The sequence below is a fragment of the Acomys minous genome (genome assembly GCF_964271855.1).
Source record: "Acomys minous genome assembly, chromosome: 4".
Classification (NCBI taxonomy): domain Eukaryota; kingdom Metazoa; phylum Chordata; class Mammalia; order Rodentia; family Muridae; genus Acomys; species Acomys minous.
Genome location: NC_140486.1, coordinates 67,985,125 through 68,001,082, shown reverse-complemented (window position 1 = coordinate 68,001,082; position 15,958 = coordinate 67,985,125). Strand labels below are relative to the sequence as shown.

Below are 15,958 nucleotides of genomic sequence, written 5' to 3'. Positions count from 1 at the left end.
TTCAAGGATAGCTGTGACTGCAGGCTTACTTAAAATCACAAGGTTACTCAAAACATGATGAGGTGTTATTTTATTTTGTACTAACTTGACTGGGTAGTTATGGAATATGAACTTGGTTGACGACACTGGCATGTTGTGGTATCAAAATGTTGGACATGCCTATCAGATAAGTCTAATCTCAGGCTGCAGTCTCCATGGTCTAAAATGGGGATCAGCATAGTGATCCTCACGGGAGAGTTAGGACAAATGAGTGCAGCAGCCTCAAGGTTGAATGGCTATCACACTCCTGGCTTGCGGATGTTCCTAATCTCTGTGTGCTTACCTGTATATCTGATTGCCAGTGGCTTTCTTGGTGTTTACTCTAAACATGGTTTTTGCTCTTTTCAAACACCAGAGAGGGCTGGAGAGATGTCTCAGGCATTACAAGTGCTTGCTGCTCTTTGAGAGGGAATAGGTCTAGTTCCCAGCATGCAAGTTGGGTGGCTTAGAGTTGCCTGTAACTCCAGCTCCAAGAGATCTGACAGGCCTGCACATACTTATAGCATGGGCACATATATATTCAAATATATATATACATAAATAAGAATTAATTAAAAACATACCAGAGCCATTTTCTTGAATCTGCCTTTCTTGTCTCCACATCATTTCCAGAAGCCATCATATAATCATTTACTTTTCTTGGCTCTACTTAAGGAAGCAGCCGTAATATTTATGCTTAAGCATTTTCTAGCTCTGTAGCTTAGCTGACTTTTAATAAAGACTATCATTTCTAAATCTTTCATTTTAACCACAGTGAGTGTCACCACCTTGTGATCCAATTCAGTCTAGTTTTCAAAGTTTTGTTTAAAAAAAAAAAAGACTCACAAGTTGCATAGATTTAGAAAAGTGCAGTTGAGCCGAGAATGTAATCTTAAAAGCGAGGTTGAGATGAGCTGCCCAGCACGTCCATTAGGACGAAGATGCAAAAAAGAAAAGTATTTTTAAGTCAATCTTGTCTCCAACTGCATGGCCATTTCAGTAAGGATGTTGTAAAGTAGTGAACCCCACTTTAAATTTACAAGCGCTGCCGTTCTTGCTCCCCTGAAAAAGCAGCAGCAACACTACTGAAGTGTTCAGGTTTAGACAAGAAATCAAGTAACTCGCAAGCCAAGCACGCTTAGTTTTTAACACCTTGCAGGCTACATGGGATGTACATACAGAAGCACACTAAAGACATGGGTCCTCCTCGGCCCTGCTTCATCCCCATTCCCACCTGTGAGAGCATTATTAAGAGAGAGCATGCGCAGACCTGACCCATCCTTCTGTTTTCTGCTTTAGTTTTCTTACCTAGGAAGGGCTCAGGACAACACCTGGCTTCTGCCTTACAGGACCAGTGACACCCAGGTCTGAACACAGCCAAGGGCAGGAAAGAGAATAAATCTAGCAGCAATCCTGGCCATTAAGATTACCATTCAGGCAGTGGAAGAATTTATATTAGTAATTGGTTTGGTTGTTAAGATGTGAAAGGTCTGAGAATGCAAATGCATGATCTAGGCATGAGTTCTTCCCTTCGGAGTCATATCATTTTATCACAAAAACCATATTGGGAATAGAAATTACCAAAGAATAGAGTAAAAAATGAAATCTATAACAAAGGGGCTGACAAAATAAATGGGATTACAGAAAGAAGACATTATTTGGAGCTTGTAGCAAGTTCAGTCTTATGTAAGTAAATTATACACACACAGAGGGAAGGGTTAGTATATTGATGGAATGGTGTTTACAAGTGTCACTTAGTAGAATACATACAGGAGTAGAATAGAAAACCCTTCTGGGGGGGCAGGAGCATCCTTTCAAAAGGAAGACAAGAGAAACTGGCTTTGGACCTCATACTCAAAGTTAGAACCTTATCCTATAGACTAGAGATGGGAGATTTTTCAGTCTTTACTGTGCAGCAAAATCATACAAACTGCCTGAGGTGGCCGCAGTAGAGATCCTCTAACCTCTGTGATGTCTATAGCAAGGGTATGAATGAGCTACATATAGCATTTGTCTGAAAACTTACCCAACCTAAACTGGAAGTGGGAGACTCAGGGTTCCTCTATCCTTGAAAGCTCAAACTGACCACTGGAAGTCTGAGTGGTGACATGGGCATTCAGGGTGAAGGCAGAGTGGAAGGTGACTGTAGACTGAAGATGCCCAGATGGTGGCTGTACCTGCCCCACCCAACAATGGGAAGTGTTTCACAGAAGGCTGGCAGGGTACCTGGAGAGTAGCTCCTCCCTCACATCTTTCCTGTCTGCATATCTTTTGAAGACCCTAGGTACCACTCCAAGCTGTCCTCACCGTCTCATCCCAGTCACTAGGGGGAGAACTGAGGGGTTCCGTGCACCTCTATGCCCTGCTACTTGGGGCCCATTGGGCAGGTATGCAGCAGTTAAAGCATTCTGCTTTCTCTGGTTTCTCTAGGGCACAGGGATTCTTAGTCTCTTCTCTGACCCATCCTCACTTGACTAGAAGCTCGATTCGGTGTCTCTGCCTTACTCATACCCAGGATGCTCTTGTTGGTTATCAAACTTGTTTTGGTTGGTGGAATTGAGACAAGGGCTGACTCTGTAGCCCAGGTCAGCCTTGAATTCATGGTGATACACCACCTGCCACAGCCTTCTGAGAGTCATCAAGCTTTCAAACAGGAGATGAGGAAGGAGGAAGGGGAGGAAAGAGATGTGGAAGAGAAGGGGAAGAAGAAAGTGGAGGAAGAGGACATATAGAAGGAAAAAGAGGCATAGAGGAAAAGGAGATGGTGGAGGAAGCGTTAGAGAGGAAATGATCTAGGATGGTAGGGACCATCTTTCTCCGAGGAGTGGGAGAGCACACTTCTGACTTACAATGCTTAGAGCCTTGTCCACTACATGGTGGAGCCTTGTGAAGCACATATGTGTCCCTTAGTTTGGTACAAGGCTGTTCTCCAATCTGTACTCAACACTAGAACCACCAGTCGAGAGTTTGATGGCAGTGTGGCTTCTGTATCTCTCTTAACAAGTTCCAGAACGAATCTAATACATGAGCCGAGTGAATACTCACTCCTCACAGCAGTGGTGTGGTGGAGGGGCAGTAGGCTGAAATACCAACATTATCAGCTTACTATGGGTTGACTGGACAATATCTGGACAGAGATATTGAAGCTCTTGTGTCTCGTGCCTGTCAATTTGATCCTATTTAGATCAAGGATCTTTACAAATATAACCAAGATGAGGTCATCACTACCAGTTAAACCAGGATAGCTAGCATCCTTACAAGATGAGGGACATGGAGTCATAGGAGGAGGCAAACAGACAGAGATGCAAGTGTTGTCCTAAATGAGTCAGGGATAGACAAAGGTTGCTGGTGGTTACCAGGAACTAAGACCTGTGTGGAAGAATTCTGCCTATTGCCTTTAGAAGAAAGGTGGTCTTGATGACACTTTGATTTTAAACATATAGCCTTCAGACCTGCTTGTTTTAGAGCCCTCATTTGCACTAATCTGTTATGGCACTACTAGGAGACTCACAAATAGCCCCGGTGCACACTTGTGGACTTGGCTCTCACTGGCCTTGGCAATGGCCTTGGAGCTAGCTCCTGAACGAGGTTGTTTTCCACAACACAAAAGCCTCTTCGTGAAGCATGGAGTCCCCACATGGGCCCTTCCTTGTCACCTTGCTGTAAAGCCCCGAGGTCCTAATGCACTGAGGGCTTTGGTGACCTGTGCTATAAAGAACAAAAACAGCCTGTGTTCATTTACCGGAGGAGGCTGCAATTTCTGAGTCTATAACAAGGCTGCTTGCTTCTAGCAGCAAAAGGAAAAGGCTTTCAGGTTCTTTCTTACCCCTCTCTCCTCCTGATGACAATTATTTGGTTTTGAAAATACTTTGGTAGTATTTTAAGGTATTTGCTTTAATCTACCCTGATGAAAATAAATTATTTAGCAAAGGCTTTGTCTCAGCAAACATTTTCCGGATAGGAGACGACTACAGCAGCGAGTTGCCAAAGACACAGCTGAAAAAATGGGTCATGCATTCATGACATTTTGGGACATGAGCTGCCAAGCACTTTGCTGCTCACTTTTGTCCTTTCCCCGTAAACAAGCCGCACTAACGAGAGTCACTTTTAAAAAGCACTCTGATTTCCCTAGCGAGTTACATGGGAAAGAATTCAGGGTTCCCTCCAGAGGACTCAAATGATTGTTTGTTCTCAGAGCTCAGGTGCGCTAAAGGAGCTGGAGGCTAAAAACACACACTGGATATTGGCAGGGGTGGGGTGGGGGTGGGGAGTGGGTGGGGGTGGGGTCCTGAACACTGCTTCCTCTCCAGCCTTGATTTCTCTTTTTGGAGCACAACTCTATCTGCCCACTGCAGGAAAAGAAAGAGCGAGAGGAAAGGCCTGATTTTCAATTTCAGTTTAATTACACAATTTATAGTGCCCGGTAGGAAGGATTTAGGGCCAAGATTAATGCTTAACAGTTTTCCATTTTGCATTGCAGTCTGATAAAGAATACTGTATTGATTATCTAAAGGGAGTTTTCAAAATTGTTTCTCTTGGGGCGTGTGGGATGGTGCTTGGCACTACGTCTGACGTCAGAGTTGGATCCCTGGAATACACGATGTGGGAGAGATCTGTCTCCCACAAGCCTCTCAACAGTACGCTGAGACACGCTCCCCCGCCCTCCCCTCCCCTCCCCCACCCTTCCCCGCCCCCCTTGGTAGCAGAGTGACTTCACAAAGAAGAATCAGAAGGATTACCATGAGTTCTAAGGCAGCTTGGGCCATATTAGTGAGTTAGTTCCAGGCCAGCTTGGGTTGTACAATAAGACTTCATTTCAGAAAATGAAACAAAGCAGAGTAAATGAGGAAAAAAAATAAAAAAATAAAAAAAGCAAAGGGGTGGCTTAGCTTTTCTTCTTGAAATTGGTTCAATTAAAGTTGGCAGATGACTGTGTTTTTGAATTGTATTTTTGAGAGTTGGAAACGCCCTTCATTGGAAGAATGATGAATAGAAATTCCATTGGGGTATTAGAAACGTAAGCTGTTGGTCAAAGATTGCACAATGCTATTCTCTATTGAGAGAAAGGCTGTATAAGAAACACATTAAGGCATTACTCTGTTGTGTTCAAGTTCAAAGACATGCAGTTGCTTATTGAGACTGGCATCAGATCCGTGTTTAAGATCATGAGTAAATATTTGGTGTTCTGTTTTGGTGTCCACACATTCTATTAGTTTAGTCAAATGAACAAAGGAGCAAATTCTCCTGCAAGGACCTGCCTCAGTGCAGCTGGAGATAAGCATATTAAACGAATTAAGCCCATCACAGAAAGGCAATACCATGCTTTCTTTCTATTTGTGGCTCCTAGATTTTATGTAGATACATAAAAATCATGCATATGTGTATATATATATATATATATATATATATATATATATATGGAATGGGAGAGAAAAGAAAGGAGAAAAAGGAGATTGGGGCATGAGGGAAAGTTTCAACAGGCAAAACACACATGCACGGCAGAAGCTTCACAACAAAAAGAACCCAATTCAATTGATTTTTTAAATGTACTGTATTTGTCCATTATATCAATGGGGGAAAGCAGATCTCTTTATGAGGAAAGCATTCTGTTTGTGTTAAATGCATAAACATAACAATGAGCTTTGCAGGCCTGAACTATGGCTCTGCCTTACAAAACCACTTAAGCACTTTGTTCAAAGAATGGAGAGAGGCAGGGCTCAGAAGGTGAAGGGAGCATGCCGAGGAGAGGCCAGCTGACTTCCTCGTTACTCGTCCCCTCAGGTACCCTGCACATGGCTCTTCTCTGGGCACACAGCCCTCACACTGGGATTCAGAAGCAAGAAGGCAAGGAAGGGAATGGGAAACTTCTCAGCCATAATCCAAAGAAGAGGAAATCGTTTTTTGGTTTTTGCCTTCGGAGACCCCCTCTCCCAAATCACGATGAAGTCTCTTTTTTTCCTCTATCTACCTTTTCTCTCTTTGTCACTGAAGCTGAAACCTCTACACATTTTCAGCGTCTTAGACTGGTAGCCCTTTCTAACACGCACATGTTGCTGGGTTCCTGATTAAGTGTAGAGAGAGTCCTTGCCAGCCGCACCTTCCCTATCTTAAGAATAATTACTCTGGGGGCATTGGGAGCACTGGCTCCTAATGGTTGATACTGATTGTCAACTTGAAGCGATCTGGAACCACTCAAGAGGCAAGCATCTGCTCATACCAGTGAGGGGTCACCTAGATCAGCGATTCCTCTGTTCCTACTCAAAGGATGTTCTCACTTATCCTAGTGGGACCAGGAAGACCCTCTCTGGGGTCTGGTGGCAGCTTCCGGCTGCAGCAGCCTAGGTATAGGAAGGGCCTCTCTGGTGAGTTAGTTCATCTATCCTGCGGCTACTTCTGTTACCGTCTTGGTCTGACATGGGGACTCAGTTTCCTTGGCCTGCCAATGAGGGCCTGCAGTCTAGCGGCTCTTCAGGAATCCTCCAGGCTGTTGGCACCAGACTGGAACACATGAGGCATCCAGCCTTGTGGACTGGAAGACATTATGGACTTAGATAAGTGAGACTATTGCTGAAAAAAACAGGCATGCAGGTATTTCTGTGGTATGTGGCTTAGATTTCCTTGGATATTTATCCAGGGATGTTGCAGCCAAATGCTGACTCTGTATGAAAACAGAGGGGAAAGTATTTTTGGAGACCACAAGGAGAAAGATGGAGACAAATGAGGGTAATGGGAGGGCTGACCACAAAGAATAAAGTTTAATACACATGCATGAGGATGCTATGATGACCCCATGTATCCAAGATTAATCTCCAACTCCTTCAATAACCAAGGGTAGCCTGAACTTTGAATCCCATCCCCAAACCTCTACCTCTAAGAACTGTAATACAGGCACATCCAGTTTATGTGATGTTGGAGAGAGAATTTAAGGCTTCATGTCCATTTGACAAGCACTCTGCCAACAGAGCTACATCTGAAGTCTCCTGAAACCCATTATTTGCATCCTACGTAAAAAGATAATAAAAAGAAACATTGTAATAAAAAGTAGAAGAATGGAAAAACAAAAATATGCCTTTCCCAGTATAAGTGCCCACTTACCACCTCCCTCCTTGGCAATGGTGAGTTATAATTTATACCAGAGAAAAAGAAAGAAAGAAAAAAGCCATAGAGATTTGTATCTGTGAGTGAAATTTGAGCCGTCTTTTGCCACAGGCTAACGTCAGACTTTTCTGAGTCTCATGAGCAAGCAGTGTGTGGAGGCCCTGCAGCTCTGCTGGCCTGTAGAAGGGGTCAGTGGTCTGGGCACCACAGCTCTTGATGATGGCCTCTCCTGGTTTATCCCGTGGGTGGCTACATGTCACAAGTCCCTTATAGAATATGCATACCTGACAGCCCCGACATTAGATCATAAAGAGACTGGGAATGGTGCACGTGAAACAGATAGAAAAACGCCAGCCAAGTCGAGCACAGGGAAATGGCGAGAGGGGCACGTCCATCCTGAGGTGACTTTCTGATCTAGTGGGCCCTGGCAACCGTTCACTTTCAGATGATTGCATTAACACTTGAGATGACAGGGGAGAGTAACCTGAATTGTGAGTATATTTGTTAGGAAGTCACAACATGGCTACAGGAACACTTACATCTTTGGAATGACAGAGTGTGTCTACTCTTCCACTTTTGGGAGGATGGGGTAGAGGGAAGGAATGAGATGAAGACAAAGAAAGTGCATGGCTAGTCACAGATAAGTGGCTTATTGGTTTTCAGAACCAAGATTACATCTATTTCTCATAGCTAATGATACCCATTTGTTTCTTCTATTTATTACGACTATTTCATCTATTTATTACATCTATTTCTCATAGATACCTGTTTTAAACATTTACTATGCTTAAATATTAGCACTTAAAATAACTTGAATTACAGTTTACAAGAAGGTGAGGAAATACCTGGTTGCTGATGTGTTTCTGGATTTTTCCTGTAGTCACTGAAAAAGAAAACAGAAAGAAATTTTATATGAAGTTACACTCAACAAGATAAAGTATAGGACTGACGATGCTGCTCCGTCCTCAACCAAATCATGCCAAACTGCCATAGGATCTGTGGACGGAATCATCGGAATCATCATACGGACAAGGACATGGACAGATGTGGCAATAGTGGGAACATGACATCAAGGCTAAAAAGAAGTGCGTGGCAAGAATAACCAAAGTGCAGGGCACACTTGCCAAGGGAGATGCCCAGCAGGCTGTACTCGACTTTTCGAAAGAGACCAAGAAGAGATGGAAAGACCAGAGCTTGCCTAAGAGTCCCACAGTATGGCAGCCCCTGAAGGCTGAGCACAACACTGAGCTCATGAAGCTCTACTGATCTAAAACTCAGGGTTCCTCTTACTTTTCCCTCCCCTCTGCGGAGGGTACAGGGTTGAGCTACCATTCTGACTGAGAGCCACTATTTTCAAAGCACTTCTCTATCTGGGCAACAGGAAGACCTTGTTCATTGTTACAGTGTTGCTGGAGATTGAAATCCAAGCCAACATCTCAGTGGTTCAGGGCGGGAGAAGTTCCGAGCAATGGATGGAAAGCAACAGGGCAGATGGGAAGTTAGAATCCAAGAACAGCCCAGGGTGACCAGTGTCACATGTATCTTAAGCAGGAGTCAAAATCTTCAGCCATTACAAATCAATAACCAATAAATTACCAGGAAGGAAAGAAAGAAGAAATTTGGTAGCACAAAGATTATTGTTTTTGAGTAGCTTTATATTGGATACTTTATTAAGCATGTTTTTTTTTTCAAAAAATAAAACTTAACTGAATTGCAGAGCCAGGTAATAAAGATAAAACATATTGTGCATCATGATGACTGTAATCCCACAATTTGGGAGGATGGGACAGGAGGATTACCAGCTTGAGGTCAGACTGGACTACAGAAGGAAACTCTGTCTCGAAACCAAAATAAAACCAAACCAAGCCAAAGCAAAGCAAAATCAATACAGGGAGATTACTCCAGTGATAACATCTTAAGATCAAGAATGTTAACTGTGTAGTTTCTGGTTTTGGTGACACAAAGTAATGAATGCTGTTGTAAACATAATGTGTAGGTTTTAAATGGGTCATAAATCTTCATTTCTCTGGGACAAATACCCAGGGATTAATGTGAGCTGCACATTCCATCTTTTAAGACGCTGCCAATCTATGGGCCATCCATCCTGACAGCTGACTCGGTAAAGGTGTTTGTCCTCAAGCCTGGTGGCCTTTGATTCCCTGTTCCTATACATTAGGAGGAGACCAATGGCTTCCATTGGTTGTACATTCTTCTTCTTGTTGTTATAATAAAAAGAATCTGGCAGTCTGTTTTTAAAACATGTAATAAATACGCAAAAGTCTCCAGTCAATTAATCACTCAATAATAAGTATACATTTAGAATTCTATAAAAATTCAGTACTAGACAAGGCATTATTCAGGGCACAGGAGAGATGTAAGAAGCATAGAAAATAGAATGGAGAGACCATTTGATTAAGCTGTTGCTAAGAAATGCTAGGGGCAAAGCTTGCAGGTTCCAGATAATAAAAAACGATTTTCTTTGTTTTAAAAATCTCCATTGGACACTCATGATATGTTTCAGTGCTGAGATTTCTTGATCAAGTTATGTGTGGAGAGCTTAAAAAAGAGACGACTTGCTTTGAGGAAAAGCCTGTGCATTGGCAAAATTTTAGGACCCTGAAGACAGGCAGAAATGGGTCATCCCCCAAGGCTGCCCCAAAGTGCAGCCGGTTAATACTTTGCTGTTGGTCCATTGAGTAGCTCCTGAGCTTCTGGCCTCGAGAGCCATGAGACTGACAAATCTGTATTGCTGGGTTTTGTTTGTTTGCTTGTTTTTTTTGGTTTTTTGAGACAGTCTCTGTGTGTTAGCCTTGGCTGTCCTGGACTCACTTTGTAGACCAGGCTGACCTCGAACTCACAGTGATCCGTCCACCTCTGCCCCCCCCCCCCCCAGTGCTGGGATTAAAGGCGTGTGCCACCACATCCGGCTTTTGTTTGTTTGTTTGTTTTTGTTTTTGTTTTTTGTTTTTGTTTTTTTAAAGCCACCAACATTACAAAACAGTTAGCCTTTGTATCTGGATTTCTAATCCACTATCTGTTTCTGAGATGATGCACACAGGTATCATTGGCAGTACTAGGCACAGTACATAAACTAGACATGAGTGAAGTACATGGGAGGAAGTGTGCGGCCTTACACAAATACTGAAGTTTATGCAGGGGACATGAGCATCTTCGGATTTTGGGTGTCCTGAGACCAATATTTCCCAAGTCAAGGGATGGAGGGAGGAAGTGAGGGAGAGAGAGAGTGACAGCGAGAGCAATAGAGAGCAAGAGTGAGAGAGAAGCATGTATGAGTCTGCAGAGGCCAGAAGAGGGGTTTGGATCCCCGAGAGCTGGCGCTACAGATGAGCACTTGAGGATGTTGGGAACAGAACTTATGCTCTCTGGAAGTGTTCTTCCTCATTAAGCCATCTCTCTAGCTCCTGTTAGTGCTGCTGCTGATAGAGCGATTACTGTGGTTTGTTACAGCAGCAATGGGGAATAAGCTCCAAAAAATTCTCTTGTTCTAATCTGACCGTACTTTGAGGGTCATGGAGAGTTGAACGTGGCTACTGCACTCTGTTCTGCCGAAACTCCTTGGTGGTGGATTTCCCTCTCCATACATTATCTCCAGGGAATAAAGAAGTACAAATCAGTTTTGTTTGTTTATTTTAGATAGAAGACTGGGGATATTATACTTTCTTAATTTTTTTCAAAAATTTATAATTTATTCACATTGCATCCCGATGTAATCTCCTTGCTTTTATCTTCCTGTTCACACCTTCTCGCCTCTTCTGCCCTATTCCCCTCCCCTAGACTTCTGACAGGTGGGATCCTCCTCCCCCACCATCTGACCACAGCCTCTCAGGTCTCATCTGGACAGCCAGCATCCCCTTCCTCTGTGTTCCCATAGGGCCTCTCTGCCAAGGGGCAGTGATCAAATCAGGGGCACCAGAATTCATGTCAGAGGCCATTCTCCTGGTCCCCCTTTCTCCACGGGGAGAATGAGCTGCCCATCGGCTACATCTGAACAGGGGCTCTAAGTTCTCTGCTTGCAATGTCCTTGGTTGGTGCATCAGTTTGTGCAGGGCCCCTAACGCCTGGATCCAGATCTGCCACTCTCCTTGTAGAGCTCCAGACAACCTCCCCCACCTCCTTCCATCCCCCAACTCTTCCATACAGTGCTATATTGCATTAATTTTACTCTTAACACACAGCAACGGCTGGGTTGGATGGAGCATTGTGTCTGCCTAATGCTTGGTCCTTGTTTCTTATGTTTTTGTTGAAATGCACTGTGAAGTGAGGGGAACAAGAGCAGTTTAAAAGTTGCTGGGGTGGAAAGCAGATAGAATGCAGGAACAGCTGCCTAGGGTATGTTTTGATTGCGTGATGTCTTTAATAAGTGGAGCGGAGTGAGCTACAGAAGGAGGATGTGGAGACATTGGCTCATCCAGTGCTGAACATGATGCTGAGACCTTGTGGTCCGTTCATGTACTTCAGGAATGGATGTTGCAGCAACATTTCCAACTCGTTGCCAACAGTATTTCAGGAGACTGACTTTTCTGTGATACAGTGTCCTTGAATAACCCCATCCCATTCTTCCAAGTGCATGGACACCCACTTAGCTCTCCTTCTACTGTACATTAGTTCATTAATTACCTCTAACTGGCAAAAAACTTCAAGGGATATGATTTTGCTGTCTAAACAATTTAAAACAGTGATTTTCAACCCATTTAAGATAACAGCCCCCTTTGAGGATTTAAGACCAACTATGAATTTGCTCTTGTAAAAAATGCTGACACAAAGCAATGGCAAAGGCTTCTAGGCCTTTGGTATCCAGGCACAGATCTGTAAGAATTTGAAGTTTTTAAGTTTATTTTGGATGGTATGTCAGAATACGTGAGATAACTTCTCACGTTCCAGCTCTTTTCATAACTCAAGTCCCTCAAAACTTCAGATTCATCATTTATCAACTATTTCCTGTAACTTAATGAGCTGAAATTACTCATCCCAAATCTCAGAATACAGTATGTTAACTTCAAGATTATTTTAATTTTACTATGTCAGACACCCTCTAAATGCTGGAAATTCAAAGATAAATGCACTAGGGTATTAACAAAGTCAGGATCTAGTGGGAGAAGGAAGAGAAAGCAAGACAAACTGTAAAATGTCGGAAGTGTATGATTGATGATGGTGATGATGACAACAGTGATGATGATGATGATGATGGTGATGATGACAACAGTGATGATGATGATGGTGGTGGTGGTGGTGGTGATGATGGTGATGACAGGGTCTTGCTATGTAGCTCAGATTGGCAAAGAACTCATTGTTTAGCTCATGCTGATGTGAAAATTATATTTCCTTGCCTTGTCTACCCTGGATCTGGGATGACAGAGATGATCCAGTGGGAAGTGTTTTTAATTAATTTGATTATGATGGATTTGCTTGGTAAACACAGGGAAGGACCAAGAAATATTATGAGTCTTGGAGAACATCTAAGTTCCCCAGAGATATTTTGCCACTAATGCCAAATTCTCTTCAGAAGTATATCAACAAAAACTCAGGACCACAATATTAATGACATTGATATTTACCTTTTGATGAACAAGATTAGAATACCTTTTGTAGCCTTATCTTCTGGATGGGGTGGTATATTGGATAAGAAATATCTGCTGTGGAGTCATGTAGTTGAACACATGGTCCCCAGTTGATAGCACTGTTGGGGTATGTGTAGCTTATTGTTGTTTGAGGACGTGCACCAGTGCAGGTGGGCTTTGAGATTTCACAGCCTCACCCACTTCTAGGTTACTTTCTCTGCTCCGTGCTAATGGTTGAAGCCGTGTTGTCTCGGCTTCCTGTTCCAGCTACCCGCTGCCATGCTACCCTGCTATTATGGACTCTCCTTCTGAAATTATAAGCCTAAATAAAAATCTTTCTTCCTTCAATGGTTTTGGTCATGGGATTTTATTACAGCAACACAAAAGTAACTAATACAATAGGTATGTTTGAACAAATGCTTAGTAATATGGTAAAGACAAGAAATTAAACCCAAGTTCGGAGATAGGACCTGACTTCGAGCTCCAGAAACCAGAATCATGAGAAGGCGGAACGTGACTCAGAGTTTCACAAATAGGAAGGGCTTGGAGAACATTATGAAAGTGGGTAGATGAAAGGGTTTAAATGGGAGTGGCCTTGCCCACGGAGGTTTGAGTGACATACACACCAGTCAGCTGCCTCATGTTTGAAGCAGCTGACAACTTGGAAGCTAATAGGCTCTTTTCAGGAAAGAGGGCATGGGAAAGAGGAGTAGAATAGTGAGTAAACTGAAGGGAGTGTGGAGAAAAATAAGACTAATTGGGTGCTTTGTAGGGTGGATGCACTGGGAGATGCTTTAGGGATTTTGTTGGGTGGACGCACTGGGAGATGCTTTGGGGGCTTTCGTAGGGTGGACGCACTAGGAGATGCTTTGGGGGCTTAGACCAGGGAAGAAGATAAAGAGGAAAATCAACTGAAGCATGTGGAAGAACTTGAGAGTAACCAGTAACACATGGTACAGGAAATCAAGACCAGAAAGCATCCTAGCAGGCGTTGCTTATTCACTTAATCAATGGATACCATTGGATCAGCTTTCTTGAGTCATATATGAGGACCAAACTCTGGGGTGAACAAGATAGTAGCTGCCAGACATCTTGCTTCTTCCTTCCAAAGACCTTGACTTCAGCCCTTCCTCATCTATGCTTAGGTCTACGTCTGTGTTACCATCTGCATTTAGTATGATCCTTTCTGTGGAAATGAACTGTTTTGAAAGTGTTCCGTATAGATACTTTCTTGAGGTGTGTGTGGGGGGGGAGGGGAGGGCAAGACAATGAGTCTGTTCATTTCTCCTGGAGTGCAAATATGTAATTATTAATCTGCATATACAGACAAATTTGGTATTGTGATACCAATTGTGATATTGATATACAAGACCCTCCCCATTATATTATGGTAAGAAGGATTCTGGCATTGGAGAAAAGGGACCAACATGGTTATGGATTTGATTCAGTGAACTAGAGCCCTGTCTACTCTCAAAAGGAATTCAGAGCTGCATCCAGTACTGATGAAAAGATGCAGAGGCTAGGCCATAGCAAAAAGGAACCAATGATAGTGAGGGGCAGAGGGAGGCACAGAAGTCCTGGGACTATAGGGACAGTGTTTCAGTTTCTTCACTGGAATACGTGGGACTATGCGCTTTTGGTTTATTTTGAACACTGAAGTATATTTTATTTATAGTTGTAGGTATAACAAAAGAGCTTTCAGATGAGGTCTGACAACTATAGCTAGCCTCACCCTGGCACCTAATAAAAAAGGGGCTGCCTGCTATCAGCAAAGCGTTTGGCAGAGTCCAAAATCCATCAGAAGTGAGCCGTAGGATACGGGTCATCTATTTGGTCCACAAACTGGTACCCTCATTAGAGAAGAATGTGGGTAGAATGCAGATAAGTTCCCTGATTTCAAAAGCTCTACAATTAGAACTTTTCTGAGTGCTTGACACCACAAATGGACAAGGCCATGCTGGGAAACTCTGACCAATCAGAAACAACTCCATTCAGCATGTTAGAGGTTAGCAAATTTCGTTCATTAAAAAATATGGGCTATCGAGCTGGGCGTGGTGGTGCATACCACACTACCACCTTTAATCCCAGCACTCAGGAGGTAGAAGCAGGTGGATCGCTATGAGCTCAAGGCCAGCCTGGTCTACAAATTGAGTCCAGGACAGTCAAGGCTACACAGAGGAACCCTGTCTCAAAAAAAAAACAAACAAAAAATTATGGGCTGTCATTCAACAAAAATATTTCTATAATTAGGAAGCAGCAGCGGCGGGTTGAATTTTGGGGAAATATAAACGCGCAATATTGGCATATTTCTTGACCTTAAGGACTTTATATTATAGAATAGAAGGTAAGAAAAAAATAAAAAAAATGAAAGCAAACATAAAAAATTGCAAGTTGTGATAGTGTACTAAAAACAACAGGCTGAGATTAAAGTATTGTAAGAAGAGATAGGGTGAGCAAAGAAGAACCAAGAAATACAAACGTCAGCACTGAAAATTTGGAGTGACAATGGTGTGAAAAAGAATCAGGAAAGGTCAGGTTACGGGAAGCAGCAGCAGCAGGAGTGAGCCCTGGATGGACCAAACCTGAGCGCTGCTGTATCCCCTCGTTCAGTGCCGATGTCCCCTCAGCACCACCATGCCCCAAAGAAAGGCCACAGGGGATGCTAAAGGGGATAAAGGTGAAAGATGAGCCACAGAGAAGATATGCAAGGCTGTCTGCTAAACCTGCTCCTCCAGAACCAGGGCCCAAACCTAAGAAGGGAGTGAAGGTACCCAAGGGGAAGAAGGGGAACACTGATGCTGACAAGGATACAAATAATCCCGCGGAAAATGGAGATGCCAAAACAGACCAGGCACAGAGAGCCAACGATGCTGGAGATGCCAAGCGACGTATGTGGATTTTTGATAACTGTGTACTTCTGGTGATTGTCCAGTTTGAAATACTATTTTTTGTCAAATTTTATAAAAGCCGATTTTGTTTTTCTTTCTTTTTTCTTCTTCTTGTTTTTTTTTTTTAAAGCTATGATGTTATCACACAGAACGCCTGATTATTTGCGGGAGAGAAATGTGAGTCACTAACAAAACGTCTCCCAAACTGCATTGATGATGGAAAATACCTTTCCCTGGCAATTTTGAATGACTCCTGTTGGCTCCCAGGAGAGACATCCTGGTGTTGACATACATGGCCACCATGGCACAAAACACCTTGTGTGGAAAAACCCTAAATTCATTTTTGTGTCTTCCTCCCCTGTACCATCAACAATG

The 15,958-nt window shown here is 43.1% G+C and overlaps 1 protein-coding gene and 1 pseudogene across 6 annotated transcripts in view; one reads left to right on the top strand and one right to left on the bottom strand.

Annotated features, from left to right (window-relative positions):
• CHST9 (carbohydrate sulfotransferase 9) overlaps positions 1-15,958 on the bottom strand; it is a 258,823-nt gene that overhangs the window by 23,528 nt on the left and 219,337 nt on the right. For all 5 annotated transcript variants that reach the window (XM_084778422.1, XM_084778421.1, XM_084778423.1 and 2 more), the window contains one exon: positions 7,962-7,999. In XM_084778422.1, the coding sequence (XP_084634548.1) occupies positions 7,962-7,999 (38 nt within the window). The remainder of the gene's footprint in view (positions 1-7,961; positions 8,000-15,958) is intronic.
• Positions 15,330-15,711, top strand: LOC311595756 (non-histone chromosomal protein HMG-17-like; annotated as a pseudogene). The gene has a single exon. The product of its transcript is annotated as a non-histone chromosomal protein HMG-17-like (transcript).